This window comes from Dendropsophus ebraccatus, chromosome 4 (genome assembly GCF_027789765.1).
Source record: "Dendropsophus ebraccatus isolate aDenEbr1 chromosome 4, aDenEbr1.pat, whole genome shotgun sequence".
Taxonomy (NCBI): Eukaryota; Metazoa; Chordata; class Amphibia; order Anura; family Hylidae; genus Dendropsophus; species Dendropsophus ebraccatus.
In genome coordinates this window covers 65,317,263-65,333,260 of record NC_091457.1, presented here as the reverse complement: position 1 = coordinate 65,333,260, position 15,998 = coordinate 65,317,263, and the positions used below count along the sequence as shown (strand labels likewise).

The following is a 15,998-nucleotide window of genomic DNA, read 5'->3' as shown; positions in this document are numbered from 1 at the left end:
TTAGCAGTTAATATTTAATTCCTATTCATAGGACAGTATATAAGTATCCGATTGTTGGAGGTCTACTAACACAGGTGGAATATAGTCCCAAATAGTAGGACATGGGTGTCCCCCTGTGATGAGAAGAGACATATATTCTGTCAATAGATGATAAACGCCGAAAACCCTTTTTTAAAAGAAGCCTTCACAGAAAAATTTCAATATCCCAGGGGCCTATGTAAAACCTTTTCCTTCAAAGCCCAGTTTTAAGCTACTAACTTAAAACATGACTAGGGATTTAGGCCAAGCCAGCCAGACAACTCTCCAGAAGGAGAGATTAAAGGGGTACTCCAGCAGGGGGCTTTTTTCCGACCTGGCTGGGGAGGAGGTGGCTGAGGGCAACGACGTCCACTCACCTCCCCGGTTCCAGTGGCGGGTCCTGTATCGCGGCGCTCCGGTCCCCGCTGCCCCACCGCTTCCTGGTCTGTGACGCGGCCTCGAGACGTGACATTTCAAGTCTGCTTAGCCAGTCAGTGACGGAGGTGGGATCCCGCCTCCGTCACTGACTGGCTGAGCGGACTTGAAACGTCATGTCTCGAGCCCGCGTCAGAAACCAGGAAGCAGCCGGGCAGCGGGGACCAGAGCGCCGCGATACGATAGAAAACACAGGAACTTTTAGCCGTGCAGAACTTTCATGTATATGGTGAGGACGGTAGAGAACTTATTGAAGGTGTATAGTCACTTTTAGGGCCCTATTCCACCGGACGATTATCGTTCAGATTATCGTTAAATCGTTCGAATCTAAACGATAATCGTTTGGTTGAAATGCAGTTAACGATTTACAACCAAACGAGAAATAGTTGATCGCTTTATAAGACCTGGACCTATTTTTATCGTTGCTCGTTCGCAAATAGTTTGCATTGAATAAGACATCGGTCGGTCGTTCGCAATAGATACGAACGCAATAGCGAATAAATAGCAAAGAAAAAACGATCGCAATTACGATCATAAGTAACGATCATCGTTCCATGGAAATGAGTGAACGTTTTCAGGTCTTTCGCAATAGCGGTCGTTTGAGATCGTTAATCGTTAACGATTATGCAAACGATAATCGTCCGGTGGAATAGGGCCCTTAGTCTCTCTTTCTGGAGGTTTGCTATAGATTAAGGAAATAAGGTTTATTTTTTGTAAATGGAACGTGAAGTTTTGCATAAAGATTTTAAAAATATTTAAATAAAGATTAATGGCAAAAAAGTTGTAGTAAGTTAGTGTACTTTTTCCAAACTAGAGATACTGCTGTGCAACTATCTGGCTCACTTCCTAAACAATAATAATACATCAGTCTGGCTGGTTTTCCTCTCTAACCAAAATCCCATTAGACATATATAGCATTGTCTCTTATAACAATATATAAAAAGCCACATATCTATGAATTTACCAGAGGAAGGAAAAAAGACCTACATGTCCCTCATGAGGCGGGAGTCCTCGGCCTGCACTAGCATGCTGCGGATGAGGTTAGACTGATCTGCCATGTCTGCAGTCAGCTTCTGATGTACAGAGTGGGAGTCATCTACCTGTGATGGAAGACAGGATTTCAAAGATAGATTGATTAAACATTGGGAAGTTATAGCTCCTGATTACAAAGAATAGGGACATGTGAGCAGGCCTCTGCCAGTTTCATCTGCAATGTCTCTTCATGGAAGTGCATCACTTTGAACTTACAGATACTGTTACTGGCCACTACTATAACATAGTTGCATAACGTTAAAAAATGAAATGTCAGTCAATGGTGCATATTATAAGACATGGCAATTGTGTACTGTATGTTGAATATATTTATATAAATACATTCAATTCAAGAAAAAGTAGTTGCCGTGTTGTATTGTGCATCTATTTCTTTTAGTAGTTTTTCTAAAATCATATGAATGAGTACAATGTGTGATATATACCATTAGCATTAGGTTAGCCCCATTCTGCAATCTTCTAAAGATCCAACCCCTTGATTGCCGGCCTATCCGTGCAATACGAAAAATTGTAGTGATGGTTCCAGCACTTCAAAAGTAATTAAAAGGTGATAGCCTTATTTCATAGGCAGAAAAACAAAAACAAACTGATGCTGCTACAAAGGACTTACCCATCTCATGCGCATGTGTGGTTAGTCATGGTCTGACCATAGAGACCATGATTAAAGCGACTCTGTACCCACAATCTGACCCCCCCAAACCGCTTGTACCATCAGATAGCTGCTTTTAATCCAAGATCTGTCCTGGGGTTCATTCGGCAGGTAATGCAGTTATTGTCCTAAAAAACAACTTTTAAACTTGCAGCCCAGTGCCAAACGGGAGTATCTGTGCCCTAACTTTGCACCACTCCTCCGTCCCTCCTCCCCACCCTCATCATTAGGAATGCCACTGGAACATTTTCTCCTGTCTGAACATTGCACAGGTGCTTAACGATCCAGCCCATGTGCTGGGTTGACACAGGTGGGGAATAGGAGACAATCTGCCTCGAGCATTCCTAATGATGAAGAGGGCGGGGAGGAGGGACGGAGAGGTTGTGCCAGCCTAATGCATACACAATCTAAGCCACACCTGTTGGGCACAGGGCTGCCAGTTTAAAAGTTGTTTTTTAGGACACTTGCTGCATCACCTGCCGAACGGACCACGGGACAGATCTTGGATTAAAGCTATCTGAAGCAGCTATCCGATGGTACAAGCTGTTTTGGGGGTCAGATTGTGGGTACAAAGTCGCTTTAAGCGTGCATGCCCGTGAAACATTGTTTGTAGCAACATTTTTTATTATTATATTATTTATTATTTTTGACTATGAAATAAAGCCATCACCTTTTAAGTACTTTTGGAGTGCTGGAATCATTACTACAGTTTTTTTGCTCTACATAGACAGATTGCAACCACATATAGAAGTGAGCTGATGATCTCCGTTTTTATACCTGTTACATGCATGCAATGATCCTTTCCATAAGAAATAAGTGCAGGTGCATGGGGGGGCTAAATGATATATGGTCATAGGGACAGGATCACTGAACTGAAGCTTGCGAGGGAGTGAACTTTCAGAATGCTGCAGAAGAAGGCTGAAGTATATGTATATGTCATCTGGCCAACCCCTTTAATGTCTGTTGTGGGAAAAGAGAGCCCCTCTTTTCCAAGTGTGCATGTGAAAGTGGTAAAGGTTGGACTGTTGGTTACAGCCCAATCCTACTGATAGCACAGTATGCAGCAGTACACAAAGCCACCAAAAACATGCACAGGGACCAGTCCTTCAGCTTGATCATTTATTCATTGTTAGCAGGAAGGGGTTAAATATGATTCATTATGGGTATGACACATACCCATAGTTTGTCCCTATTTTTGTTTAAAACAGAAATGCAAGTCGATATTACGTACCATTTCCAACAAATATTAAAAAATTACAGATTGCATTTAAAGGGGTTATCCAGCGCTATAAAAACATGTCCACTTTTTTTTTCAAAAACCTCACCACTCTGGGATACAAGACTTGTGCTGTTTCTGAAAGAAAGTGACCATGTTTTTCTAATCAAGGATAACCCCCTTTAAAGTATATGTTCACCATGAAAGAGATTGTCCTATTTACCAATACCTTATTAGTGGGGTGATACCTGTAAAGCAGACATGGCCCCTCTATCTTCTCATTTATGTCTAATGCAAACAGTTGTTCCAAAAACTTACTAAAATGACAAATTTGCTGCTATTTTCTAATTCTTGATTGTGCATATGTATTTAAATTTACATGCATCATTGTTGGATGTTGGAACATTTTGTCCCAATGCAATTTGTGATGGCAGCTTCACCTTTACAGCGGAACTCACCTGCACAAGCACTTTCCGTAGCTGATCAAAGTATTTGGGGAAACTGGCCTCTACTGGGAGGTCTTCTATAGCCAGAAAAGCTGCCATAGACTGAATTATATCTCCAGAAAGGTCAATGTCATCTGTCCGTAATGTAATCTGCCAGAACAGGACAACATGTTACACAACAGTGAAACGGGACAAATACCTAATTACATAGATGATAAGACATTACCAGCAGATGTGGTTGGTAAATCTACAATAACTGAATTTAAACATGCCTGGAATAAACATATATCTATCCTAAGATAATAAGAAAGGTAATAACATGAGGGCAGAATAGATGGACCAGGGGCTTTTAAATCTTCTGTGTTTCTATTATAGTGAAAAGTGACACCAGTTTATAGACAACAGTGCTACATATAATAGTTGTTCCACACAACTCAGCGTCCTCCTACCTGTAAAATGACCTGTATAAAGTTTACAATGCAATCCCAGAAGCCTTTCTCATCCATCTGAATGGAACAGGCCTCTGTCTATTGTTGCCTATATCTAAATGCTGTTAAAACAGGTTAGGCAACAAGTTTTGGTACCTGCCTCTGATCAGTAAAAAAAAAATAAAAAAAAAATCTCGGTGATACATTACCTTTAAAGAGGACCTGTCACAAAGACAATGCTATCTAATCCATCATGTTATAGAGCAGGAAGAGCTGCCAAGATTGACATATATATCTTTTATATAAATAATAAATTATAAGTTAGACTGAATTATTTACCATAAAGATATCAATCTGCTCTGCTCCTTCTGCTCTATAACATGATGTCGATAGCTAAAGGCCCTATTCCACCAACAGATCTGACGACAGATTATCTGCCAAAGATTTGAAGCCAAACCCAGGAACAGACTATAAACAGAGATCAGGTCATAAAGGAAAGACTGGATTTCTCCTCTTTTCAAATCCATTCCTGGGGTTGGCTTCAAATCTTTGGCAGATAATCTGTCGTCAGATCTGTTGGTGGAATAGGGCCTTTAGACAGCGTTTTCATGGTGATGGGTTCCCTTTAAGGAAGGTTTTTACATAAAAGCAAAACTCCTCCCCCTTTCTTCTTAACAGACTATAATCCTGCAAATTATCGGCCCAATCATAGCTATCATCCAGCCACGTCTTCCTTACCCTCACTATGCCATATTTTTCTTCCAACATTAGTCCTTATTCCTAAGTCTTAGTTCATGGTCTCGATGTAACATAAAGAACAGCACTCACCTCTCCATTGGGCTTCATGTTGAGGAGGAGGGTTCCTGAGTCACGGAGGGAAGTAAAACAAATCTGAAATGGAGCGCTCTGCACCTCTGTGTCTTCTGGTAAAAGGAAGTTCTGGTTCAACCAAAGAACAACCTACCCAAAAGAAAAAAACATTTACTGACAGGTTAACATTAGTATTTAATCTAACATGTGTAATTAAGACAGCGATCAGCCAAGGAGCCGATCATCGGCTGATTGTTGTCTTACATCAAGATTAAAAATCATTGGCTGCTGACATGCAGCAGACTATGTAGTAAATAATAAAGATATACTTTATACTTATACGTTCCATGGCCCCCCTTCCCTGCATGTGCACGCTTTGCGGGGTTGGCGGTCGCTGACCGACACGGTGTGGAGTTAGCGTAGGGACCCGTGTGGACCAGAGGACCTGCGCGGTGGTACACGGGGCAATATGGCTTGATCAATTCATATACAGACACTCTGGTGTTGATTTTTAATATAGGCCTAGCGGCATTAGTATCAGCCATAGATGGGATGTGCAGCCGTTCCTTTCTCTCCAGTTTCCGCGTCCATACTTTATACTTTACTTCTCCACACTTCCTGGTGTCCTTCTGGCTTCTCTGCAGCCGCTGCTGGCACTTCTGACACATTTCTGAAGTGACAGGCCACTCAGCCAATCACTGACCAAGACAGGACAGCACAGTCACCAGTGATTGGCTGAGTGGCCTGTCACTTCAGAGACGTGTCAAAAAGTGCCAGCAGCGGCTGCAGAGAAGCCAGAAGGACACCAGAAAGTGTGGAGAAGTAAAGTGTAGCTTTGCTATTTAATATATATACACAGCAAGGGCTGCACGGACATAGCTAACAATGCAGCACATTCGATGAGCCATGTAATAGACTCTGAAACCAAGGGCCAATGTAGCAGATTGCCACTCGCTTACACTATGCATTGGGCTATGTAATACAGTCCTAACGCTTTAGAGTTTAAAGGGGAGAAGGGAAGGAAAGAACAAGAAGAGAAAGGCAAAGGGGAGAGAATTGAGAGAAGTAGAAGAGAGAAAGAGAGAGAGAGAAAAAAAAAAAGAGAGAGAGGAAAGAGAAGAAGGAAAAACAAAAGAGAAAGTCATTACTAAAAATCTGAGGAGGTATTTTTAGTAGGCCTTGAAGGAAGTCTCGGAGTGATGGAGAAGGAATAGAACTGGGATCAGTTCCTTGGTGAGGTCTGTGACCTGTCGAATAACACGCTTAAAGCGACTCTGTACCCATAATCTGCCCCCTCCTAACTGCTTGTACCTTCTTATAGCTGCTTTTAATCCAAGATCTGTCCTGGGATCGGTTCGGCAGGTGATGCAGTTATTGTTCTAAAAAAAAACAACTTTTAAACATGCAGCCCTGTGTCAAATTGGCGTGGCCTAGAGTGTGTGTGCTCTAGGCTTGCACCGCCTCTCTGTCCCTCCTCCCCACCATCTTCACCATTAGGAATGCCCCTGGGCAGGTTTTTTTCTATTCATTACCTGTCTGAACACTGCACATGTGCCTTAACGATCCAGCACCTGTGCAGTGTTCAGACAGGTGATGAATAGTAAAAATCTTGCCTGGGGCATTCCTAATGGTAAAGAGGGTGGGGAGGAGGCATGGGGGGCAGTGCAAGCCTAGGGCACACACATTCTAGGCCACGCCAATTTGACACAGGGCTGCAAGTTTAAAAGTTGTTTTTTAGGATAATAACTGCATCATGTGCCCAGTGGACCCATAGACAGATCTTGGATTAACAGCAGCTATCCAAAGGTACAAGCCGTTTGTGGGGGACAGATTGTGGGTACAGAGTCGCTTTAAAGGAGTATTCCACTTAACCCCTTCGTGCTGCAGCTAGTTTGGGCCTTAATGACCAGGCTAATTTTTCAAAATCTGACCTGTCTCACTTTATGCTCTTATAGCTCAGTGATGCTTTAACGTATGCTAGCGATTCTGAGATTGTTTTTTCGTGACATATGGCACTTTATGTTAGTAGCAAAATTTGGTCACTATTTTGTGTGTTTTTTGTGAAAAACATCAAAATATCATGAAAAATTGAAAAAAATTGCATTTTATGAACTTTGAAATTCTCTGCTTCTAAAAAAAAGAAAGTCATAGCACATAAATTAGTTACTAAGTCACATTACCAATATGTCTTCTTTATTCTGGCATAATTTGGTAAACATATTTTACTTTTTTAGGGTGTTATGGGGCTTAGAAATTTATCAGCAAATTATCACATTTTCGTGAAACTGATTTTTTTAGGGACCAGTTCTTTTTTTAAATGGATTTAGAAGTCTGGTATCCTGAAAACCCCCATAAGTGACCCCATTTTGGAAACTACACACCTTAAAGAATTAATCTAGGGGTATAATGAGCATTTTAACCCTACAGGGGCTGGAGGAAAGTATTCACAATTAGGCAGTAAAAAAATAGAAAATTTTAATTTTCCAATAATATATACGTTTAGATTAAAGTTTCTCATTTTCAAAAGGGATATGAGACAAAAAGCACCCCAAAATTTGTAATGCAGGTTCTCTTGAGTACAACGGTACCCCATATGTGGGCGTAAACCACTGTATGGGCACACAGCAGGGCTCAGAAGGAAGGGAGCGCCAATTAGCTTTTCCAATGCAGATTTTGCTGAAGAAGTTTCTGAGCGCCAGGTGCGTTTGTAGTGCCCCTGTAGTGTCAGCAGAGAGAAAAACCCCCATAAGTCACCCCATTTTGGAAAGTACACCCCTCAAAGAATTCATCTTGGTGTGTGGTGACCATTTTGACCCCACAGGTATTACAGGAAAGTATTCAAAAGAAGACAGTAAAAATGAAAAACTTGAATTCTTCCAATAATATGTTCGTTTAGTTTGAAATTTCTCAATTTCACGAGGAACAAGAGGAAAAAAGTACCCCAAAATTTGTAACGCAGGTTCTCCTGAGTACAATGGTACCCCATATGTGGGCATAAACCACTGCATGGGCACACAGGAGGGCTCAGAAGGGAAGGAGCGCCAATTAGCTTTTTCAATGCAGATTTTGCTGCAGAAGTTTCCGAGCGCCAGGTGCGTTTGCAGAGCCCCTGTAGTGCCAGCGGAGTAAAATCTCGCCATAAGTCACTCCATTTTGGAAAGTGCACCCCTCAAAGTATTCAACTTGGTGTGTGGTGACCATTTTGACCCCACAGGTATTAGAGGAAAGTATTCAAAAGTAGACAGTAAAAATGAAAAACTCGAATTTTTCCAATAATATGTTCCTTTAGTTTGAAATTTCTCAATTTCACGAGGAACAGGAGAGAAATGTCACCCCAATATATGTAAAGCAGGTTCTCCTGAGTACAACGGTACCCCATATGTGGGCATAAACCACTGCATGGGCACACAGCCGGGCTCAGAAGGGAAGGAGCGCCAATTAGCATTTTCAGTGCAGATTTTTCTGAAGAAGTTTCTGAGCGCCAGGTGCGTTTGCTGAGCCCCTGTAGTGTCAGCAGAATAGATTCCCCCCAAAAGTCACCACATTTTGGAAAGAGCACCCCTCAAAGAATTCATCTTGGTGTGTGGTGACCATTTTTACCCCACAGGTATTAGAGGAAAGTATTCAAAATTGGCCAGTAAAAATGAAAAACTCGAATTTTTCCAATAATATGTTGGTTTAGTTTGAAATTTCTCAATTTGACGAGGAACAGGAGAGAAAACGTACCCCAAAATCTGTAACGCAGGTTCTCCTGAGTTACAGGCAACGTGGGCTGGTTACAGGCAACGTGGGCTGGTTACAGGCAACGTGGGCTGGTTACAGGCAACCTGCTGTGCTTACAGACAATCTGGGATGGTTACGGGAAACGTGGGGTGGTTACGGGCAACCTGCAGTGCTTACAGACAATCTGGGGTGGATACGGGCAACGTGGGGTGGTTACGGGCAACCTGCAATGCTTACAGACAATCTGGGGTGGTTACAGGCAACGTTGGCTGGTTACGGGCAACCTGCAGTGCTTACAGACAATCTGAGGTGGATACGGGCAACGTGGGGTGGTTACGCGCAACCTGCAGTGCTTACTGACAATCTGGGGTGATTACGGGCAACGTGGGGTGGTTACGGGCAATGTGGGGTGGTTACGGATAAACTGAAGTTCTTATAGGCAATCTGGGGTGGGTACCTGTAATCTGACATGGGCACCGCAATCTGGAGGGGGTCATTGGCAATTTGGGGTGGTCAGAGGCGACGTGTGGTGGTCAGAGGCAACGTGCGGTGGTCAGAGGCGACGTGCGGTGGTCAGAGGCGACGTGCGGTGGTCAGAGGCGACGTGCGGTGGTCAGAGGCATTGTGGCGTGGTCAGAGGCATCGTGGCGTGGTCAGAGGCAACGCGCAGTGGTTACGTGCAATCTGGGGGGGTTACATGTAATCTGGCATGATTACGGGGAACCTGGGGGGGTTATGTGCAACCTGAAAGGGTTACAGACAATCTGGGATTGTTACTGATAAACTGAAGTGCTTATAGGTAATCTGGGGTGGGTACATGTAATTTGGGGTGGTTACGGGCAATCTGGAGGGGGTTACGGGCAACGTGCGGTGGTTACGGGCAACGTGCGGTGGTTACGGGCAACGTGCGGTGGTTACGGGCAACGTGCGGTGGTTACGGGTAATCTGGGGAGGGGTTAGGGGTAATTTGGGAGTAAACTGCAATTATTACTATAATAAAAAGTGTGTGTTTTATTTTTTTGTATGTTTGTCACTTTTTGTACTTTACATATTAATTTTCACTGTATTACTATGATTACTGTGATATTTTCTATCACAGTAATCATAGTTCAGTGACAGAGACCAAATTGGTCTCTGTCACTTTAAATTTTCAGAGTTGGCTGGTTGTGAAGCGCATGCGCACTTCATAACCAGCCAGGACGTCGAGGAGGAAGGAGCTCCGTGGATCCGGTGAGTATATGGGGAAGGGGGGGTGACTGGGGGACGGGGGTGACAGGGGGGGTGGGGGGCGACTTGGGGGGTGGGGGGACATCACTTTTTATCCCCTGTCACCAATCATTTATGGTGACAGGGGATAAAAAGTGCCGGGAGCACATGGTACAAGCGATCAGCGGTATATAGTATATACCGCTGATCGCTTGTACCGGGACCCCACAGGGGGGTCCCCGATGACTGCCCCATGCTCTCCGCTACCTCCGGTGGCGGAGAGCATGGGGCTTTCATTCATTTTAACTTTTTAATCGCTGTGAACCGACGTTAGTCGGTTCACAGCGATGGCGGCGGCCATCTTGGAAATGATGGCCGCCGGGGGAGGGGGGTTAGTTATCGGGGCACTAGGGGGGTCTGATCTGGGGTGTGATATACACTTATTTCATCTCCCCCCGCCGTAGATTCACGGCGGGGGGAGATGAAAGGCGGCGGCGGCACCGGTAATCCCCTTTACCGACGGCCGCCGCTATAACGTTAATAGCGGCGATCGTCGGTAAGGGGGGGGGCCGGGACGGACCTCACACACTGCCCCAACCCCTCAGCTACCTCCGGTAGCCGGGGGGATGGGGTGGGGGCCGTCCCGGCCCCGCAGCCTTATTCTCTGCCATCGCCGTAAAAAGCTGATGGCAGCAGAATAAGGACCATTAGTGACCGCCGTAGAAAGCCGTATCGGCGGTCACTAAGGGGTTAAACATAACTTTTAACATGTTGCTGCCCATGGTAAGACTAACAATTCATTCCAGACTTGTTATTATTTATTCAGTCTCCATCCCCCAGTTTTGAGCTGCTGCTTTCTGCTAAAGACACAAAAAACTGTGTCTGAGCTGTTCAGTCCATTTCTGCTCCCAACCCACTGCTCAGCAGAAAGCAGCAGCTCAGAACTGGGGAGAAGAAGACTAAATAGATAATAACAAATATGGAATAAATTGTTAGTCTCACCATGGACACCAACATATGAAAAGTTATGTTTGAGTGGAATACCCCTTTAACCTTGTCCCAGAAGGGTGTGAGCATTGAGCACTTTCCAAAATATATGCAGTAAGTATATATGCAGGAAATACATGCTGAAGCCACATCTCCAGCAGGAAATATGTGCTGTAAGCCACACTGCGTTAAGGCGGTCGAGTACAATAGTGAGCGTAAAACAGTTTATAATATTTTACACTATGCTCAGATATTACACTATGCTCAGATATTACACTATGCTCAGATATTGCATGACAAAGAATTTTAATGCCCTGGCCACAGCTGCTGAAGGGGCACTGGCAAGAGCTGTCCCCAAATTCCCTGTAATTGTAATTGTAAGTGTCCCTGGCATCAACTCACAACTCTGGTGGTTTAAGATTGGTAACATGCTACAGGTAATATAATAATTCCAACTTTACTGAAAATATAAGACCTATATCACCTACCCTCTGAACACGCTCATTAATAGTGAAGGTGACGTGGCTGGAAGGCTCTGGGGTATTGGATGGGTCACTAAGCACATACATAGAAAAGCGAGGAAGCTGCCTTGTTAGTTCGAAGACATGGAACTGTACACTGTTCACAAGAAAAAAAGGCCAATGGTTAGTGTTAAAAACTGACAATTTTAGAAATGTAATATTACCAATACTTAATTAACTGTATTTTAATATCTATTATTTATTACTTTAATTCACACAGAAATCCCAATGTAAGCTAGATTCTCATTAAAGAACCTAAACAAGTTCTCTGGTTCCATGTTGTGGTACAGCTGTTCTCTCTAGAAAAGAATAGGGAGTACATGACTAAGATGTAACTTGATGTTCATGGGTCCTAATGCAAAGTCTCCACCAACCAAGATCTACAAAAATACTGGAGTTTTCAATATGGAGTAGAGTATTTCAGAGGCAGAGAGGTCTTTAGGCTCTGGGCCCAAGTACAACAGCTACATCGACACCCACTATAGCTGTGCTTTGTCTAAAAGGGGGTAGATAGTGCCCAAATAATACATATCATAAAGAACCAGAGAATACAGTGCTGAAATAACAGCAACAGCTCAACATAAATAACAGTGATTATTCAATAAATGAGGAAATGTAGCTGTATCCTGTGCTACTGTCTTTCCATTGGTTTAAGGGTCTAGGCACCAATGTGTCAGCTGTGCTCAATATATTCTACACTATAATCATCTTGATTCTTGATATAATCTTCTTACCTGCTTTTGTACCCCACAAAAGCTTTTATGTGAAGATCCACAGGGACATCTTTAGGAGGGCAGATTGGAACTCGTATACGACCAGTCAGATGTTGGGTACTGGGGTGTACAACATGGCTCTCGCCCTCAAATATTCCTTCAGCAAAAATAAGTACAGCACGTATAATGGTGTCTATGGAAATACAATTTCTTTGTGAGATTTAAAACAGTAAAAAAATATGTATCATATTTATATTAAAAGTACAAAACAATGCATTGCACACTGCACTTAAAAATGCAATAAAGCCTTGACGTTTTTTTTTTACTACTTTGGATGCTGTCAGACTATATATTTTTTACCGCCCATGACAGCACCCCTGGAGAGCACCTCCCACCGCAGGACAGGAAACCTGAGGATATAAACGTTTGACACCTCTCCACAGACCTCAGTTCAGGTTTCCTGTCCTTGCGGATGGGAGGTCTGGGGACGCTCCATCGGGAGTGGAAGATAGAAGTTGATACCTCCGGGGCCGCAGGTCCTCCGTTTGCGTCAGGCAGAGTGGGGCTCCCTGCAGGTGTAAGGCTCTTCTGGTGATCGGCGGGGGATCTCTCCGGACTCTGGCAGGGCTCCGACTGCAGGTGGTGATCCCCGGCTTGGGGGTTGCGGCCTCCAGGGAACGAGGCATCCGAGTGTGCTGACTTGCCCCAGCGTCTGACGTCAGCACGCGCACGCAGCAGTATGGGAAAAACGCCCGGCAACGTGATGACGTTACTGCCGGCGCGTCACTTCCGGCGCGACGCCGGGGGCCTAGCTTTATTAATCTCTCGGTGCGTCAGTCCAGCGTCTGCTGTCTCCTGCGTCCGGAGCACCGAGACCCCCGCCAGCCGGCCTTACCTAGACCTCGCTGGTACACCTCCTGAACCATGTCTGAACCTGCAGGAGGGGATCGAGGACGCCACGACCGTGGTGAAAGGGACGACAAAAGAGCCTCCAGGACCTCTAGTCCGGTACCAGCTGAAGACCATATATGGGTGAGAGGTCCTCTTTTTATACGTTTTAGTAACGGGGTGTTTATTGTGTTTATGTTTAGAGATCATCCCATAGTCCTAAGGAATCTAGATCTTCTGAAAGACACCGTCACAAGAAATGTGGAGAATGTAGAAGGGAATTAAGTGAGGATTACCATAGGTCTGTGTGCCCTACATGTGTAGATCGTATAATAGCCCAGGAATCCAGGTCTCTGGCTGATAGTCTCAAACAGATGGTCAGAGATGAAATCAGAACTTCCCTCTCCCAGATACAGGCCCCTGCTCAGCAGGAAGTCCCGGGTCCCTCGGGTAGCCTAGTCCAGTCCGTGCCATCCCCAATTATGCAATGGCAGGATGTAGAAGAAGGGGAGATACAGACAGTCTCTGATGTAGAGGAAGAACCGGTCTCCAGTAAAACATGGTTCCCGGCAGAGGATACGGATCAGTTAATAAAAGCTATCCGTTCGTCTATGAACATAGAGGATCCGAAGCCTCCACTATCCGCAGAGGATGCTCTATATCAGGACTTAGCCCCCAAGAAAGGCAAACATTCTCTCTGCATTCAAGTATTAAAACCCTAATTAAAAGAGAATGGGATACCCCAGATAGGAAATTCTTTGTGCCACGTTATTACAATAGAAAATACCCGTTTGAAGAGCAAGATTGTAAACCCTGGGAGAAAGCCCCAGCAGTTGATGTGTCCATAGCCAGGTTGGCAAAAAAGGATAGCCTGCCCTTTGAGGATCTAGGCTCCTTGCCAGATCCTATGGACCGGAAAGCGGATCACTTCAATCGGAAGACCTGGGAAGCCACAACTAGTACACTACGAACCAGTGTGGCGGCTACCTGTGTAGCTAGGTCTTTAAGAGTCTGGTTGAATGACCTAAAGACACAACTAACCAATGATAATGCCTCTGCCAGTATCCTTAATGACTTTCCAGTATTGTCCAAAGCAGCAGATTTTTTGGCTGATGCCTCTGTGGACTCTCTGAGAATGTCAGCAAAAGCAGCAGCGCTTTCAAACTCGGCCAGACGAGCCCTCTGGTTGAAAACATGGAAAGGTGATATTGCAGCCAAAGGAAAATTATGTGCCATCCCGTGTGATGACGAGTCTCTTTTTGGTCCAGTCCTTGACTCCTTGCTGGAGAAGGCCTCGGACAGAAAAAAGGGATTCCCGGTCAGCCTAAATCTCAGGAGAGCCAGGCCAAAAAACAGTATAAGAGGCCCTTCCGTCCTAGACAGGACTCAAATAAGAGGTTTAAAGCCCCGGGTAAAGGTAGAGGGTTTCTTTTTTCCGGGAGGGACAAACCCAAAAACCCACAATAATGTTTGTCCGGTGGGGGGACGTCTGTCCCTTTTTGCCCCAGCCTGGGGGGAAATCTCCTCCAGTCCCTGGGTTCTAAACACTGTGTCTCAGGGTCTTCTGCTGGAATTCAGCAGTGTCCCGAGGGACAGATATCTTCCCACCAGACTTGTCCCAAACAAGGAGAAGCAAGCAGCTATGGAATTAGAGGTGCTCTCCTTGATTCACAAAAATGTAATAGTACCAGTTCCCGAAGACCAGTGGGGAACGGGGTACTATTCTCCCCTCTTTTTAGTAAAGAAGCCGAACGGCTCTTTCAGAGTAATTATAAATCTAAGAGGTCTGAATGTTCATCTAAAATACAAAAAGTTCTGCATGGAAACACTGAAATCTGCTCTGCATCTTTTATTTCCAAACTGCCTGATGGCGTCCATAGATTTAGAAGATGCTTATTACCACGTCCCGATTCATCCATCTCATCAAAAGTTCCTGAGGCTAGCTGTGAATATCAAGGGACAATGGTGCCACTATCAGTACAGGGCACTGCCGTTCGGAATTTCACAAGCACCAAGGGTGTTCACAAAGATTGTAGCAGATATGGCGGCATTTATAAGGATGAAAGATATAGTTCTAGTTCCCTACCTGGATGATTTCCTCCTCATCTCGGATTCAGTTCAGTCTCTCCCCTTCTCCATCTGGACCAAGCTTCACAAATTATAAAGTCTTTGGGTTGGAACATCAACACAAAGAAGTCAAACTTGATTCCATCACCCAAATGCATCTTCCTTGGAGTCCTACTGGACTCTACAGTCCAAATGTCATACCTGCCAGAGGTCAAAAAACAAATAATCAAAGAGAAAGTTCAGAACCTTTTCTTAACCTTCAGACCATCCTTGCGAGAGGCAATGTCTGTCTTAGGTCTTTTGACCTCAACAATCCCAGCAGTAAGATGGGCCCAATTCAGAACAAGACCCTTACAACAGAACATCCTGTTCAATTGGAACGGATCACAGGAGACACTAGACCTACCCTCCCCACTTTCATCCGAGGCAAGACTGTCACTTCGGTGGTGGTTAGATCAGATCAATCTATCTATCAGTGGGCATTCATTGGTCTCCACATCCATTACTGAGAATCACAACGGACGCAAGTCCTTGGGGTTGGGGGGCTCACATAGGCTCCCAGATGAGACAAGGTCAGTGGCCCCTTCAAGTCAAGCACTCATCCTCAAATTACAAAGAGCTGCTGGCTATCCAGATGGCCCTTCAAGCCTTCAAAACTCCGATCCGCCACAATCACATACTGATCTACACGGACAACACAACAGCAGTTGCATACGTAAACCGGCAGGGGGGCACAAGATCACAGACTCTTTTGAATCTGTCATCGCAAATTTTTTTCTTTGCAGAGGAGAATTTAATGTCGCTATCAGCAGTACATCTAAAGGGAAAGCAAAACAGGGTA

General features: G+C 44.5%; 1 protein-coding gene across 10 annotated transcripts in view; it reads right to left on the bottom strand.

The window, feature by feature from the left end:
• Positions 1-15,998, bottom strand: part of BBS2 (Bardet-Biedl syndrome 2) — a 105,220-nt gene that overhangs the window by 2,745 nt on the left and 86,477 nt on the right. For all 10 annotated transcript variants that reach the window (XM_069965957.1, XM_069965960.1, XM_069965959.1 and 7 more), the window contains 5 exons: positions 12,224-12,395; positions 11,457-11,586; positions 5,071-5,202; positions 3,827-3,964; positions 1,441-1,553 (listed from right to left, as the gene is read on the bottom strand). In XM_069965957.1, the coding sequence (XP_069822058.1) occupies positions 1,441-1,553; positions 3,827-3,964; positions 5,071-5,202; positions 11,457-11,586; positions 12,224-12,395 (685 nt within the window). The remainder of the gene's footprint in view (positions 1-1,440; positions 1,554-3,826; positions 3,965-5,070; positions 5,203-11,456; positions 11,587-12,223; positions 12,396-15,998) is intronic.